This window comes from Pavona decussata, unplaced genomic scaffold (genome assembly GCF_977016875.1).
Source record: "Pavona decussata unplaced genomic scaffold, jaPavDecu1.1 SCAFFOLD_232, whole genome shotgun sequence".
Lineage (NCBI taxonomy): Eukaryota > Metazoa > Cnidaria > Anthozoa > Scleractinia > Agariciidae > Pavona > Pavona decussata.
The window spans coordinates 329,942-347,244 of record NW_028145637.1 but is presented as its reverse complement, the minus strand read 5'-3'; the positions used below and the strand labels follow the sequence as shown (position 1 = coordinate 347,244).

Here is a 17,303-nt window from a genome sequence, read left to right as displayed (position 1 = left end):
CAAAGTACTCATTTGCATATCAGAGGTGTTCGCGTCACATATACTATCATTGCGTTAATTTTAGCCTCTGACACCGGAAGTGTTTCAAAAATGTTTAATGTTTGAGATTCGACTTCTGGGAGTTTTTAAAAACCTGCTTTCAATCTTAGTATACCCGAGCAGAAAATTGAAAAACGACCGGCTTCAAGTTATTGAAAAATATACTTAACAGTAGGACCAAAAGCTGATGAATTGCTTTCAGTTAAGACTCACGCTTATGAGCGAAACAAATATTATTAAATATTCGAGCCGCATATCATTGTTAAATGGGTGCGGACTCTTAGAATAAAAGGTTGGAATGTCTCGTGACTTTGAAACGTATTTAGCCTCGACAATTACTGGAACTGAACCTTTTCTATAATTCCGGGAAGTCGTAATTTTAATCTGGCACATTAGTAAACTTTTTAGCTGTTGCATCTTTCTTCAAGGTTTTTGCAGCTCGATGTTTCGTTTTGCTTTCACCCATTTGGTTTCCTCTTCAGTTTCTTGTTACATCTTTCACTTTTTAATATCCATTCTACCAGAAAACGAAACAAAAACTGACTCAAAAATGAAATTGATTTCTAGCTAACCAGTACCAGTCCGATTAAATACGAATAATTACTATGTTCCCTCTGCTTTGCAGACCGTTTCTTCGAACTAGCCACTTTGAACAATTAAGGTATTTCGACAATCTCGAGAGAAAACAACATTCCCTTCTAAAAGTTGTACTTAATTGTAAAACGCTATGAAAAAGAAACGAGAAAAAATGTGCCAAATTCTGATTGGTCAAGTATGACGTCAAGTTCTCGGAAAGTATGGGGGACTCCCCGCATGTCATGTGAGATTCTAAAAATATAAAGGATCTCGCCATTTCAAAGAAGCCCCATTCGGCTAGACGAATTCATTCAACAAATAACTCGAGCATAGCTACAAGCTCTTGCTTTTGAAGAACGATTGTCGATATTTCTCCCTGCAAAAGACTACTCGAAATTGACAGAACTGTTTAGAGATGCCGGCGGAAAGGATGCGGCTTCGCGCTTGGATCGAACATCAAGCAGACAGCCAGCGACTTCCAGGTCTTGAGTGGGAGGATCGCGCTAAAGGAATATTTAAAGTCTCGTGGAAACACGCTTCAAGGCAATGCTGGACCTTCAATAAGGACGCTTGTGTTTTTGAAGGATGGGCAACACACAGCGGCCGCTACAGACCGGGAATCGACAAGCCTGATCCAAGACGCTGGAAAGCGAATTTCCGATGCGCTCTCAACGCTCTGCCGGATATTCGTGAACTGCAAAACCAAGGTATTGCTCGGGGACAAGACGCTTACAAAGTCTACCAGATCATAAAGAAGACTGAGAAGAAAGATGGAAGTCATTCAAAATCCAGGCAAAATAAATGTAAGTATCTAAGAGAGACTGCTCTATACCTCTAAACAACATAGCATATTAAGAAGCTAAACAGCTCGAGATCTGTACAGCACAAGTTTATGTTTCGTCGAATGAAATGCTTACCGAATCAAATTTTAGACTTATTTATTTACACCTGTATCGTTAGCTATTTCTTATTTCAGGCAGATCTCTTTATTACAGAGTTCGTTCCTTTGAGTGAGGAATACGAGATCCAGTTTGCAAAGCCCGTGACCCCAATGAACCCAAATTTCCTTCTTTTTTTGTGATTTTTTCCGACGATTAAATTGGAAGCCAAAACAGATCTGGTATATTCTGCAATTCTGTCTCGATGTTTACGTTTTAAGTTTTAATCATGCCACAATGCTAAGATCAAGAAACATCTAAACACGCTTCGCAGTCCATCGTCAATATGTGCTAATTCCCAGAAAGCTGTAAGACGCGGATGTAAGACCGTTTTCCGAGAAAAAGATCCAAATGACGTAATTTGCATATGTATTCAGCTCTACCTTGCGGAGTTTAAAAATATGAATGGAACTGCGGGTAATCCTTTACAAAGCGGGAAAGCTTGTGCAATGGGCAAGTTTTAGGGACTTTCAACTGCTTTTTTTATCACAAAAGAATTAGCACTTCCTTATTTTAATTAGTTTTCTAAGAAGAATATGATGCGGGGTGGGTTTCATATTTAAGGCACACCCAAAAGGCAAACTGAAAAGCAGAGTGTGATTACTTGGTCTCAGCTATCCACTTTTGAACAATCGCAAACTAAATATCCTACAGAATCAAGTTCCCAATGACGTTCCTGTAAAAATCCAGACTTAAACTTCAAAGAACACATTATCAAATAGATAAAGTTAACGAGAAACCGTCATAAACAATGTCAGTATGGAGTTCAAGGGTGCGGCTGTGTAATATATTTGGTGTGTATTCCGAGAAAATTTCATGGTTGCCCGCACAATTATTAGATTGGATACAGGCAACTTAAGCTTCGAACCTGGTAAAAGCTCACTTATTTCAAATGCGTGTTATAGTTTGAAAAGGTTCGAAAGTCGAAAAGACCGTTTCAGCATCGTTTCATACAAGGTTCGACCGACAATGGGGCGCCTGCAATCTGAACCATTTTCTAACCTCCCCGCTTGAAGACACTTGAAAATAAAGGAAAACCAACGACAGGGAAAGTAGTCTTTAGTGGCTTTGAACTAGCCCTATCTTCTAGCTTTCACTTGTGATGGTTACAGTGAATCCTTTTATCGTTTCATCAAGCCCCAAAGCACATGCTCGAATAGTCACAATTCAGGCAATTTCGTTTCCACAGACCCCAAAGCTAAAGCCAAATTAGGTCGCAAGGTTGAAAATTCTGTTATGAAATTCTCCTCGTTTATGAAAAGGAGGCAAAAATAATCTGTCAGGGAGGTTACTTTCCGAAACCGACATTTTGTTTCCTTAAAGCGTTTTTGCGAAAAATAGTGGCGCCAAGAATGCGGACCTCGACAACTCGTTTAAGTTCGCTCTCGCTGATGTCCATCTAGTTGCAGTATGGACATTTATCAACCCCCGTTTAAATTTATTGCTCGGCTAACATCCAGCTTTCGCCTGCTCGCGGCTATCCCTCGCCACCTTCAATTCCGCTCAACCGACTGCGCTCCGAAATAAACCGAGAACACAATAAAAAGCGCACGTTTGGTGCCTGACATGACGCGCTGTTATAAACCGCAGAAAAACCAGAACAGCGGTAAAACATCAGCAGAGCGGGAACAAACTCAAGAATGTTTATACAGTGTTTAATATTTTTCATTCCTGAATTTTGGTTTCTTACAGTTGTTCTGGCTAAAATCCTTGCATTGCATGTTAGATTTAAATTGATCCAAATTGTTCCGTGTTCGGACATTTGAACGCGGCTGAGTGACGAAATGTGAACAGGGCGTTGAGACGCATTCTTGGAACATTGGTTGAGTTGAATTTATTGAAACTTGGGAAAAGGTTGAGGATTTTTCTATCCTTCATTGACTCTTATCTCCAGTACAGTTAACAACGTTACTCACGGCGAGTTCTTGGAAGGACTTTGATCAGTGCATGCTAAACCCGGGCGCTAATCCGAAACAAACCTTCGAATTTTGTAAAGCATTTCAGAAGGTTATTAATGTCTGGGGAAGAAAGAAGATGTAGGTACTTGCCGGCTCTAAGATGTTCCTGTTTGAAAAAGGAACTGGTTGTATCATTGCGGAATTCAGTATCAAATTATTCTTAAGAATTACGGCCTGTTTGTTCGATTTTACATTTCAAGGTGGTCGGTTGTTCCTGTATTGAAAAAAATACTTCAAAGTGAAAGCTTTTATCGTTTGATACCAGTTGCGTGTCTGTTGTTATGTAAAATAATAACAAGTCGCCACATGTCGTTAAACTTTAGTTTTGTGTTGAACCACTCAATTAGCGCTGAAGCAACTTTCGAGCTTGGAGGAAACTTTTAACTGAACGTGTGACAAAGACCATTGAAATCAATCGATCCAGTTTGATTCCATCGTTAATTCTTGATCGGGTCGAAACGGTGCCTATTCTCGCACATGCACTCTTCAATCGAACATCGCGGCGATTGAAAGTCATTTTCTCAAAGGTAGAACAAATAATAATTACTTCTGTGTGATTGCATGTCAGTATTTTTCTCAAGACCAAGGAAACAACTTGAAAAACGTTGCCCTATTTTTTCAACTAGCAACCCATTTCTCCCCTCGCTGGTATAAATGTAGGCAAACACAATTAGTTACAGTTTCCAAAAACTGTAAAATGGAAAACAAAATGGTACGAGGATAATTTTTGATGTACCAGCAACGGGTGACATAATCCCCGTAATATACTAAGGGGTGAACAAATAAAGTAACCCAACGGAGACCTCGAAGCACAACAGATAAATTAACTCCGAAATTTTTTTTGAAGTTATTAGATCGTCAAGAGTGGATGAGGACTTAACCTTACAGAAGGTGGAAAGCTGGTCCTTTCTTGTCATGCACTAAGTTTAATTCTTTTTTTCTTACAGCAAGCACTTCAAACAGTACAGTTTCAAACACGAACGTTACGCTGCCGTCAAAAGAACACGCTGGAATGAAGAGAAAGAATAGAGACCAGCCGCATGCTGGTCCCGCTAAAAAGAGAGCAACTTTAGTGGTAAGATAACACTAAAGCTTATTTTATGTAAGCTAGATCTATGACTGAATTGCGTGCCCGAATACAATTCGAGCTACAGATAGTAGTTAATGGAGTCTGACAGTTTTTCAACTTCTAGTAGGCATGGATAAATTCTGCTCGTAATTTGGCATATGTTGTCCTTCAGCACTGCTCACAAAAATCGCGTATTCTGCACAAAATGCTGCTCGGGCAGTCGGAAACTCTGCTCTGTACAGTACTTGTGAAATCTTTATTATCTTGTCAAATTAAAGCCTTCTTATCTGTATCTTCTGAGTTCAACGTGTTGAAATTACCTTTCTATAATTAATACTATCGAGCTTAGGGTGGTTATTTGCGCGCATTAAGGTTGCGTTCGATCAACCATATTCCGGAATAAGAATATGCGGACTAGCTGTTAGATTTCTATTTCTTTAAGTAACTTTGGACATTTCTTTTGGTTATTTAAGACATTTCTGCAAGCTTTCGCTGATTCACGATAAGTTAAGAGCCATTCTGTACTCCAGTAACTCACAAAACCTCTTATGAGGAATTTCTTGTCATCCTTGTATGTATTCCTGTTCCGGAATAGGGACAATCGAATGCACCCTAAATATTTGTAACATCCCTAGTGTATGTATGCGAGTGCGTTCTATCCAACGTCCCGTCCAAGACCGTAATTCAAGACACAATACTCGTTAATTTGGATCTGTTTTGAATTCAATTTTCCTTCTCAAGAGTTTTGTGTTACAAATACAAATCTTTCGGGCTCAATTTCAGGGCTATCCAGTGGCTTAGAAATTCGGATTTATTCGTAAAGAAAATCTGCAATGTTTTTCGGCAAATGTCAGTTCAAAACTTCGTAACACACTGGATAATTAATTCCGTTTTCGAAGGGCCAAATATCACCCTTAAAAATGCGGAAAAAGCTCAGCTGGGCCATTTTCGTAAACTAAAAACAGCTAGTCAATTCGGGTAAAAAACCCGTTTTCAAAAACTTTTTGCAACTAATTTTCAGCTAAAGCATACCAACAGAACAATCTATATATTAGCTTACACAAATTATGTCTTTTTCAAGGCCACAGACGATGTGGCAAAACAGGAGAGAACGTTTCAAGTATTCTGCGTGAATTGTCTCGTTGGGCGCCTCGCAGTGTATTGTGCTTGAAATCTACAGCCAGCAGAATTTCACCGAAGGCTACTCTCAAACCTTTCTGAGTATTTGTTGTTTTCATACCCGCGATCATACCTGACACTGAAAATATCGCACCTTACTTAATCTCGTGTGTTATTTCACAAGTGACCGAGCTAAAAATGTTCCAGTCTTTTTATGTATATCTTTATTGAACACAAAAATGGGCGAGTTTTTAAAAGCTAGATTATTTAAAGAACAAACATGGCCGGTGTACAAAACCGAAATAGGAAACCAATGAGCATTGTCATTGCTTTCAGTAACTGTTTTGTTTTCGTTTCAGTTGATCTCAGAAATTTTCGTTGATTTCTTACACTGAATCGCGCGTAAGCTGCTTCGCTCAATCATTTCAGTCTCCTCACAGCGCAAATTATCCAGAGGAAAAAACTGACCAAATATTCTTTGCGCTGAAGATGGAATTCATTTTGAGATCTGATCTGATTAAAAGTGATTTGATTTCCGCAAAAATAAAGTGCCAACAATATGAACAGAGTTTGGCATTTCAAGCGGTTAGCCCTTCGTCAGAGCGAAATCAAACTTTGAGCAAATTCACAACAAATTCGCTCTGATAAAGGGCTGACGATAGGGCTGACGATCGAAACCTCAGGACTCGAATCTCTTTAAATTACCATTATATCAACTTTGTTGATGAAACCAAACTGATCCGTTTCCACTCCACCGGCCACCGACAATGTGCAACATAGTTTCTTTAGAAAGCGGTAAATCTCTTAGCTATTTGACAGAGGTTAGGTTCGCTTCTTTTGACTACGTGAAGTGACCATATTTGGGGTTTTGTGGAGAACGTAAGCGCACGAAGGCGAATTAATCTGCAAAACGCATAACGTGTTGGGCAGCCATTTTGAAGTAGACACCGTGGGCGCGTTACATACATTTTACCCTCAGTACTGTGTGAAACGAGGTGATATTTGGGCCACTGCAATCAAACACGTGCTGATCGCCCTTGTTGGCTCAAGCCGATGGAAACAAAGAATCCGTTAAAGCAATCTACTTGATAATGCAGTTATAGTTGTTTAAATTGCGCATTAACTTTTTGTCTTTGAAGTTCGGGTTCAAATACATATCTTTCGTTTTTCAGGAGCAGCCGAGAAAAGCCCCATATTACCACCTCTCCCGCAAGCCTTTTAGTGGCTTCGGATTCTGGCCCACGTTTCATGCTTGGCCACCTCATCTGCTGGATCATGACTACATGAACACTTGGTTTGATCCAAGACCCGTGATGGAAGGTAACTATGTTCTTAAATCCAACCGAGTGGTTCGACTCTTGGATTCTACATCATTCAGTCGCATGACTAATGTCATATAGTTCGCAAGCCTCAAAAACTCGATTTCAAACGCAATCTGGCAGAGATGAGACCTTGAAAAACTGCGTGAGAGATTTATTCCCTTACCCTATTACTTTTAAGTGCTTGTATTTCCTCACAAAATTACAATTTATTTATTTATTTATTTATTTATTTATTTCAGACAAAGGAATAATGGCCCAGCCTGATATAAAACAAGAACCCTTGTCTCCGGGCGATAGAATGATGGCATCCTGTTCTCAGGAAATAGACTTGGAAGAGGTAACTTCATTTAAAACGTCCCCTCTCTATCTCTCTCTTTTTTAAACTCAGAAATCGCTGTTTTCCAAAAGTTTGAAAGTGCCTAAGAAGCGAAAATCGTTTTTGTGTAGTTATAAAATTTTCACTTTGAAATATATGATTCCGAAGTTCTAGAGTGCTGGGGTAAGAATTGCGGATTTTACGAAAGCTCAAAGTTGGGCTATTTTGCTCTCAAAAATGGTCAGAGGACTGGGTCGAGTTTTATGCTGAATTGCTAGTTGTGACGTCACGTCGATGCCAATAGTTTGTTTACTCCCATTCCGTTCTTGCTGCCAAAGAGGATTGTAGAAAGGGAAAACCATGTCTAGCGATTCTGAAATGAGCAGCTTCTCTGACACATCAAGCAAAAACGATGAAGAAATATTCTTTCTTATCTTCCGCCTTGATGAATTGCAATTCATGGCACCAATATGACGTCAGCGGCTATTGTCATGTGGCATTTTGGCCGCACGATTCGAGTACCATTTTTGAGGGCAAAAGAGCCCAACTTTGAGCGCTCACAAAATCGGCAATTTTTACCCCAGCAATATCAAACTTTGAAATCGCGTGTTTGAATGGGTAAATTTTATAACTATCTAAAAAACAATTTTCGCTTCATAGGCACTTTTAATCAACGTTAGTTTCATTCAAACCAAACCATATAGTCGTAAGCAATATCCATACGGAACTGATTCAAATTGCTTCAACCCTTCCCTATTTCTTTTGCGAAGGTTAGGTTCTAAAGGAAATACTGTGGTGCTGCGTAGCTGGGAGAGTAATAACCGAATGTTTTGTTTTATAAACAGAGTTGATAACGTAATTTGGCCACTTTAAACAGATATGGGTGCTGACGTTTCGAGCGTTTGCCTTCGTAGGAGCAAATCCAGAGTGATTCGGTTCTGCCGAAGGCCTAACCCTCGAAACGCGTCAGCACTCTGGATTTCTTGATAAAACAAAACATTCGCCTCATTACATTACACCCTCACTGAAAATGCCACTTTTCTCCAAAGCTGTTTTTTTGCCAAGTCTTTAAACCAGAAATGTAAATACTTTCCTTTAATTCCTCTTGCAGAAAGAATCAAATTATCGGTAATGCTGGGAACCTGTTTAGATGCTTACCGTTTTGTTATTTATCTCCTAGGGTGCTCCCGAAGGTGCAAAGGTCATCGTGAAGGAAGGTGAGTTTTGCTTTAATACCGGTTGATATAAACCACATAGTCACTACAGTCATGAAATCTATGCAAAATACTTACTTACCTGTCTTCTATGTTTCCAGATCGTTTTGTAGCCTTTTAAAGAAATATATTTGTGTTAGCTAATACAAACAGATCTATTCGGATGCTTGAGCTGAATATTTCAGTTGCAGAAAATTATGAGAAACAGGACTTTATTCCCAAATTTACCAGCTCTTGTTTGTTTTACGAAATGTTAGCTGACACTTTTTTTTTTTCGCATTTTTAAGGACTGTTTGCCTTGTTCGAAAACGAAAGGAATTAATGTTTCATTGTTTGAAGAACACCGCAGAATTACGACTTAATCCGAATTTCTGGGGAGAGACAAAGCCATCTTAAGGATATCCACCAAAATACACCGATTGGTGTCTCTGTGCAGTTGGCACCTGACGTAACAAGATTCCTAAGGATTTTCACTTGGGAAATTTTAGCATTAACAAACAGCCCCCCCCCCCCCCCCCCTCCCCAAACCTCTTTTTGAGGACCATCAGACTGCAAAATTTCATCTCAAAAACAAAACCCACGTTGACCATTGCACAGAAAACAGTACCACAGGATAGACCTGCTCAATAGCTTTCACTTAATGGTCAGACTTTGGAGTTTCATCTTCAGATTTAAATGTTAGAAGCACCTTGGAGAGGATGACAAACCGTCAAATTAGAGTTTTAAATCTAGAGAGTGGAAATTGAAACCACTTTACAACAGATTACAGGTTCACAATTAGTGACAAATTGTACTGATACTTATACTTGGCATTCTTTTTGCAGAGGACGAGGTTCCTAGTGACCAAGAGATCATCGACGTAAGTCAAGTGTTTATGTTGCCATTTGTTAGGATTTTCCTCTTATGCATATGGTGTCGATAAGAGTGCATGCCATTTTCATTTGAAACCAGAAATAAAGATGTATTTAACGTATTTATATCTCAAGCATGACTGTGAAGGTATGGCTTAACACGCTTGTGGGTATCTCGGGGAAGAGGGGTGGGGGTTACTCCCATATTTAAGCTATATGGGTATGTGCCGCTGTTTAGTTGTTTAGCTGTTTAGAAGCAGTTTAGTTTGGAATAGGGAATGCAAATCAGAGAGTTTTGGTCTAGAATTGAGGACCTTTTCTTTCAGAAACGGATCAACTGCTTGAAGAATTTAGTCTAGACTAGGTTTCCCGGGAAATGACACTTTTTACTGAAAAAGGTTTTGCAAAACAAAACAGCAGGAAAATAATCTTTTCAAAAGTTAATTTGTTTTCTTATATTTTTTCTTAGCTTGTTGATCAAATGTCAGAGCAGAGCAGTTCCTCGCTTGAAGAACTGGATGGCATGGACAGATCAAACGAGGAAGGTAAATCGTGTTCCAAGTTTATTTATAAGTACGTAGATTATGATCATTAGGTTGAGTGTAGTCCTGAGAAGGACTGTTTGAGGTGACATTGACTGACGTTTTGACAACCTGAGCGGAAGTCATCTTCAGAGTCAAAAAGATGACTTCCGCAGATGACTTCCGACTCTGAAGATGTCTTCCGCTCAGGTTGTCAAAATGTCAGTCATCGTCACCCCAAACAGTCCTTCTTAGGACTACAGTCACCCTGGTGATCATAATTTACGTTCTTATGACATGACTCCTGGGTTCAAACCACTTAAAAAGTTTATTTAAGTTATAAGACCTATTAATTAATGTGATAAGTTAGGTGATGGGAAAGTAGCAAAGTCATTTTAGTTGTTGGGATCATAATATAACGAAAATCTCGTTTGTTCTTTGTATTTGAATGGTACACCTGTACACGTTACGCCCAAATTGTAGCAATGAAGACATTTTTATAGCGCACGCATGCACATGTTAGCATGTGGCAGGGCTGTTTTCGTTTTATGGAGGGTTCAGGGCTGAGGGAGTGCAAACTGATGACTGCGTCAAGTGTTAAATTCGGCATGGTGAATGTTGGTTTCATATAAGTATAGTTAATTAGTGTTAGTTTTATGTTCTTTTTTTAATTCATTTTTAATTGCATTCAATTTTAATTAATTACTAGTTAATTTATTATTATTATTATTATTACCGTTATTTTTAATAGGACCCCTTTGATAACAGTTTTGAAGTACTGAAGGGTTATCCTGTACAAATATTCGTTTATTATTATTATAATTATTATTATTATTATTATTATTATTATTATTATTATTATTATTATTATTATTATTATCATCATTATTATTATTCAATTACGCCAAAACAGAATCCTATAGTCAAATGTTTATTTTTCTATAGCCCTGGTTCGGAGACACAGTTTACATTAATTGAAATATCAAAACTAAAATCTGCCGTTGTGTCAGTTTCACGATCAGTTTGATTATTATACGAATCGTTTCTTGCTTCTATTTTAGAGTTCACACAGGATCATTCGGCCAACAATGAACGACCCCCGCTGCGGCTGGTCTTGAAGACAGAGGCCTCAACCAGCTTTGGAAACGAATATCCAACATCGCTGCCTCTTACACCTGACTCTACCAGAGAGATTCTAAATGTCATCAACAGATGCTGAGAAATCTCTCTGACTGTTTGTTAAGTTTGATAAAAAAAACATGTTCTAGAAACGTAGTGTGACCTCCCAAATCAGTGACACCTCAAGGCAGGGGAGAAGGCAATCTAAAAACGTCAATCATTTTGACCTTAGGAGGGCTAGGTTGAAGGGGGAGGGGGCGGGGGGCACGAATAGGAAGGGTAGTGGTTAGTGGAGGCGTTGGGGAATGTGGGACACTACCATATCAGTCTACCAAAATGTTTCCGATTTCGGTGTACATCAAAGACTCACACGGATTAAGGTGGCTTTTTGCATGTAATAATGAATGCAATCAAGGTAGCGGTACTTAATAGCTGTTTACAGTTTGAATAAAGTAATTCACAGCCAATTAGACAGGCTTACAAGTTTATATGGATGTAACGAAATAGTAACAAAGACAAATAGTGCATAACGTTCGCGAAAACTGGTATTGCATAAGTAAAACAAAAAAGTCAGTCTCTAGAACTTTTGACTGTCGTGGTCATATAGATGGATCTAAACATGGATCTAAACATGACAAAAATGTCATGCTGCGTGCCCGAACGAAAAAAATAGATTTTAGGACGGTTATGTTTTAGTTCTAATAAGCAGATTACATTTCTGTCACAGTCCAAATTAATACAGACCTTGAAATCGTAGTAAACAAGTTTCATAATCGCAAGCGCGCAATCATCCTATCTACTATACAATTTAGTTGGAAGTGAATGCCATAAAATCTAACCGAGTGCCGATTTGTTTCTTATCAGCAAAATGAATGGAATGACTGGAATCTGACGTATAAACAAGACCCCAGGTTCAACTCAAACCTTGCCTTATTAAACCACAAAAATTTGGGGGGGGGGGGAGGGGGGCGAGGCGGAGGGCACGAACATAAATAGGATGTTAAGGAAGTTGAGTACCCGTCCCCCTGGAAATTTAAAGTTCACTTCCAGTAGATAACACCGTAAATGTGATATCCTACAGATACTGTGAATAATGACAGCTGTCGTTTTTTAAAAAAAAACAGTTTTAAAGAAAGAACGGTTTCAGTACTTTAATAGAAATTTGTTTGTATTTTGTGTGTTATTTCATGAGATATAATATCCGATTTCATGTAGGATTTAGGTTTTGTTACGACCGATGTTGAAGTGCATGGCCATATAGGGCAGTAAGACTTTTGGAGGATATGAATTATTACAACCCACCGATTCATTTCCATGCTCTCTCGTTGGGAAAAAGATATCACGTGGTACAAAATCAGATCGGGTGGTTAGACGTCTGGGCCCAGTCAGTTGTTCAAAGCCCGATTAAGCTAATCCTGGGTTAACGTGAAGTTTGATTTGAATTTAATTACTTATCAACAAGTATTTTTCCAAAAGCTTTTGCCCATAAGTTTTGACTTAGACTTTTCTTTACCTTTGGCTTAATATTAGCTTTTAAAAACACTTTTATCGAGCGAGGTGAAAACCTCGATTAACTTTTAATCGGGGATCAGCGTTAATCGGGTTTCGAACAACCAGACCCTGGTTTGATAACAATGTACGATTTTTTTTTCAACGAGAAAAACGAAGAAAGACCGTCAGTTTTAGGTATTAGTTGTTGCAGTCTAATTGGAACTAGTAAACTAGTTACTTCGCATTTATTTGGCTGCACTAATGGTGTACAGTAAACTGCGCACATTTCAGAAATCAGACGGAGGGTTGCGTGTATATCGGATGATAATTCTTCTGCCTTAAAAATTGTCGTCACAATTTCACCGTTGCCCAGGAAGCTTCGCTTTTCGGTCAGATGTTTATTTTTTGGACAATTTTAATTCCAGGGCATTTTTCTCCAATTATATACCAGCCACTTGAGGGGTCTATTTACCAATTATTACCTTCAATAAAAGTCTCTGTCAAATCTCCTTTTAGACCAACGTTTTGTAAACATTGGATTTTATTCGTCTTAAAGTCAATAAAGTTGATTTATCAGAGTGCAGTTCTTTTTTATAACGTAGTAATAAAATCTCCAAATCCTTCATATTTGGTGTTGCTCAGTTTGTCACGATTTTCAAATCTGCATAGTTTCCACACAGCCAGTGTTAAAAGGGGCAGTGTCACATATTTTAGTGTTACTTTGAACAGCCGTAAAACATACTTTAATCGATAGAATCGTTAAAATGTTAGTTCAGTTTTGTTTAACCTTTCGTCATTGAGACATTCAAAACTTTGTTCGTTCGCCATACTGTAGCCTAGCTTATAAACATCTATATATTCGAACATCAAACAAAAAACAGAATAAAGCAAAAAAATAAATAAATAAATAAAAATAAATTTTAAAAAAATAATAATAACAGTGAGGAGAAGAATATTTGCGGGTTTTTTTTCCTATCTTCAATTTAATCAGTTTTAAAGTACACTTAAATTTTTTTAAAATGTTTCATAAAGTGTTTAGCTGTGGTAAGATGGAATTTGTATGCGTTGTATTATTAGAAAGCCAGTCTTGGGAAGGTATGGCTCAGACAGTCTCTGTTCAAAACAATGATCATGCAAGAACATCAGAGTATGCCTATTCAAAAGAATTCAGTAAACTTACACAGATGTGTGATCATTTAACGCAAAAAAGGTATCAAAGTGTTAGCAAATATTTCAGTTCAAGCCGACATATTTAATGATAATAGAATGTAAACTTTCCACAGAATTTAGAGGCACAGCTGTGCCATGCAAACAAATGCTGGGGATTCCCCGATATTTTAATGAATTGGAAGAATTTTGCCACCCGCCGCAAAAGCGTCTATTTGCTGTATTGTGGTTCTTATTTTGGTGATTCGTAATCACGAATGTTATGGTAATATCGTCTGCCTAGGGTAAATGTTTTTACTGCGAAAGTAGAAATTTACCTAGCACAACGAGGCATGCTACTAAGCAACTGAAAATCAGTTGAAAACTTATCAAACTGGCCACGTTTCGTTCAAAAATATAATATAAAATGCTAATGTAAGCGCACTAAGCATGAATCTCCAGGATAGTTTTTATTTTATTTATTTTTTAAATCTTCAGGATTGAATTTCAAAGGATACATCACTTACAAATTCACGAATTTGCAAAATATCTGTGCTTATATTATAAACAGAACTTTTTTAGGTATGTCTATAAATAGCTAGTGATCATTATGCAGGAAAACAACAAAACACTATTGTATCATATTGTCGATATGTCTGGAATCCCGCCAAAAGTGAAGGGAAAAATCCCATGTAATTAAAACGAACAATAAAACAGAAATAATCGTGTTATCTCGTTCAGCGCTTTCACAGATCGAAAAGAAAAAAATAAGAAAGAATTGCTATGATATAAAATACTGGATTTAAAAAACCGAACTCAGAAGCTATTGTAGCCTTTTATGATCGCGACTGACATCATGGTTCTTCCAAGGGCGGAAATAATTTGTCTGCCATCAACTGAAGGTGCATCAATAAACCGTACCCACGAGACAAAAGGGAAAAGTCCCAAACCTCTAAATCAGATGGATATCAACTGATAAGGTTTCACTGAAATAACTATTAATAATAAACTAAAGACATAGTGAAATTATAACGCGAATTACAATAATAGTATAGCTCCTCTCTTACTGTCATAATTCAACTTGCAAATCGTGTATCAAATCAAGAGACGTGTACGTAAATCGAGCAGCGTTTGCTCTAGCCTCCCACGCAGTCGTTTCAAGTTAGGGGACTCGGCGTATTACGGCTCAAAAACGACTGCGCGGCAGGCTATGAGCACTTTGTTTGCTTTCCTTTCTCAAAACGAAGACACGATGTGTAACAATTGAGGATCCGATTTACTTGTCGAACGGACGAAGTTAAAATCGAACAGGCGGTTTCCACATCGAACCGAAGATTTACAGATCGAACAGACAACCAAGGATTCCTTGCAGTGGTCCACCATAGCCGCTGCCTATCGAAGTCCGTGGGCTCGAGGTCTCTTTTCTCTTCCCAAGTGGACGAAAACACTGGTAAACTAAGTTTTCATGAATATTCAAGAATATTTTATTCCGCTTTCTTTGGTAGTAAGCTGAAAGCATTACTCTTATCGTAAATATTCATTTATATATGTATTTATTTATTTATTTAACTCTGCTTTTCACTTTCATTTTCGCTTTTTTTTTTTAGCCTAACTATGATTATTATGACTATGTAATATACTAAGATTTACTGTATACATGTATCTGCCATTGATTTTTTTGGAAGCCCATTCCTTATACTCCCGGTGGCTTCCTTTGGGCTTCTTCGCCATTAGCGTTTAAATAATTAGTTTTTTTCCTTGCTTTTGTACAACTTATGGCAAAACAATAAACTGAACTGAACTGAACTGAGGAATCTTGGACAGCTCCGCTTTTTGAATATTTACGACTTCTTTATTTTATGATTGGAGTGGTATTGACGCAAACCTGTCTTTGTTGTCACTATGTTATAAATTAAAAGAATTGGTTCATGCTTTAAGTTGTGCGTATATTGTGTTATGGATGCACTTGGGAAGTTTGGAGAGCGATCAAGGAGCTAGAGTTGTTGCTCTCGGCTACGCCTTTCTCGTGGTCCCGCGTGTTCAGGCGAAAACCTAGCGAGCGGTTACCAATTATAAATTGCTTTGCGAGTAACGAGTTCATCTGCAAAGTGCGAGAAAACCACGGTCTTTGGGCGAAGAAAGATTGCCATGTGCGGAAAGGTGAGTAATTTTTCTATGCTCATGAGAAATCTCCAGCTTGAAGGTGGAAATCGTGTTGAGTTGATGAAAAAAGAACTTTGTACACTGAAATTGAAAAGCAAGTAAGCACTTCCACACTAAGCTGAAAAGTATATTGCATCGTCTGCATCGTATTTAGGCTTGCACTTCACTGTTTACCTATTTCAGGGTCAGCGTTTGCGATACGCGAAAATGTCAATTTGTATACAATATTTTATCGGATGACACAACACGGTTTCATCTCATTAACCGGAAACTTGGCATCAATAGAGAAAAATTACTTACCTTTCGGCAGCCAAAACCTTTATATAGTCAAAAGGCCCTAATTTCTCACACATAGCGGATCAAGATGGTGTCGTGCGTGGCAATGCCATCGGCGAGCGATAATCGACTGTAATCTACCGGAAGTCACGAGTTGGAGACGGTCGAGTACGCTCATATGGAAGGTCATGAGGGGCTGAATGTTACTTTAACGAAAGATTAAGTTCTTTTCCCAGCCATTTTAGGTCAGCATTTTTAGTTTATTTGCCGTTTGACGGTTTACTAGCAAACCGAAAGATAGGTGCTAATTCGCCGCTCGGAATTTTTGCAGAATGTTGTATCCGATACAGCTCATTTAACCAAATTAACATTTTGAATGCCCCTTTGTTCGCTCAAGTGATTCCTAGGAACTTCATTGATCAAAAATATTTAATGTACAGTATATAAAATAAGCCGTAAAATAGCACGAAAATTACAATGTAAAAGCTGGTTTTTTTCGCCTCCTTTCTTTCACTAACTCTTTTGCTGATATGTACAAAATAAAATCTAGAGACTCTATTAAAAGCATGAGGATTTGGCTCAGCGGTTCAGCCACAAAGGGTTATAACATGATTCAAGCAATTGTTTAATAGATATAAACATTCAACGCCGTTAAAAGTTTCAAACCGACGTATTTCGGAAAACATTTCAATCTAGGCATTCAACTAGAAGCAAAATTTTGCCATAGTGACGTTAAATGAAACACGCCTTTAACATTGCAGAAATTTTGTATTGCCATCAAGACGAATATCGGCCAAGTCGGCCGTTTGGGCACGTTACGCGTTGCGTGACGAGGCGTCGGCTGCGAAAGACAGAGGTCGCTTTGATGAAGGCATTTACATAATTTGGCGTTTTGATTATCACGAATTTAAAACAGGGATAATTATATTTTACGAATGGTCGTGTGATTTTGCTGCAAGAGCTGCAAATCAGGTTACTTTTATCAAATTCACGAAGATCACTGAACCGCAAAAATAATAACGAAAGAAACTGTTCGTGTATGGACTTGCCGTTAGAATCTTATTTTATAAAGGAGCCAAAATGAATTTAAAAAAAGCCTCACATTAGTAAACAAGCAAACTTTATCGTTATCGAACTTAACGTTATAAAATGTTATCGTTATCGAACTTAACGTTATAAAATGTA

The 17,303-nt window shown here is 38.1% G+C and overlaps 1 protein-coding gene across 1 annotated transcript; it reads left to right on the top strand.

The window, feature by feature from the left end:
- Window positions 1-887: 887 nt before the first annotated feature.
- On the top strand, window positions 888-13,111 carry LOC146458606 (uncharacterized). The gene is made up of 8 exons (XM_085090459.1): window positions 888-1,418; window positions 4,459-4,586; window positions 6,872-7,019; window positions 7,261-7,358; window positions 8,518-8,554; window positions 9,376-9,410; window positions 9,872-9,947; window positions 10,985-13,111. Exons 1-8 carry the CDS (start codon window positions 1,031-1,033, stop codon window positions 11,140-11,142), a joined length of 1,068 nt encoding a protein of 355 aa, XP_084946585.1. The 5' UTR covers window positions 888-1,030; the 3' UTR covers window positions 11,143-13,111.
- Window positions 13,112-17,303: the final 4,192 nt, after the last annotated feature.

What these genes read in the sequence shown, in the direction of transcription:
- LOC146458606 (XM_085090459.1), top strand. Translation starts at nt 1,031, where the DNA reads ATGCCGGCGGAAAGGATGCGGCTTCGCGCTTGGATCGAACATCAAGCA. An exon ending in AAAATCCAGGCAAAATAAAT is followed by an intron (nt 1,419 to 4,458) that starts GTAAGTATCTAA and finishes TTTTTCTTACAG; the next exon opens with CAAGCACTTCAAACAGTACA. An exon ending in TCCAAGACCCGTGATGGAAG is followed by an intron (nt 7,020 to 7,260) that starts GTAACTATGTTC and finishes TATTTATTTCAG; the next exon opens with ACAAAGGAATAATGGCCCAG.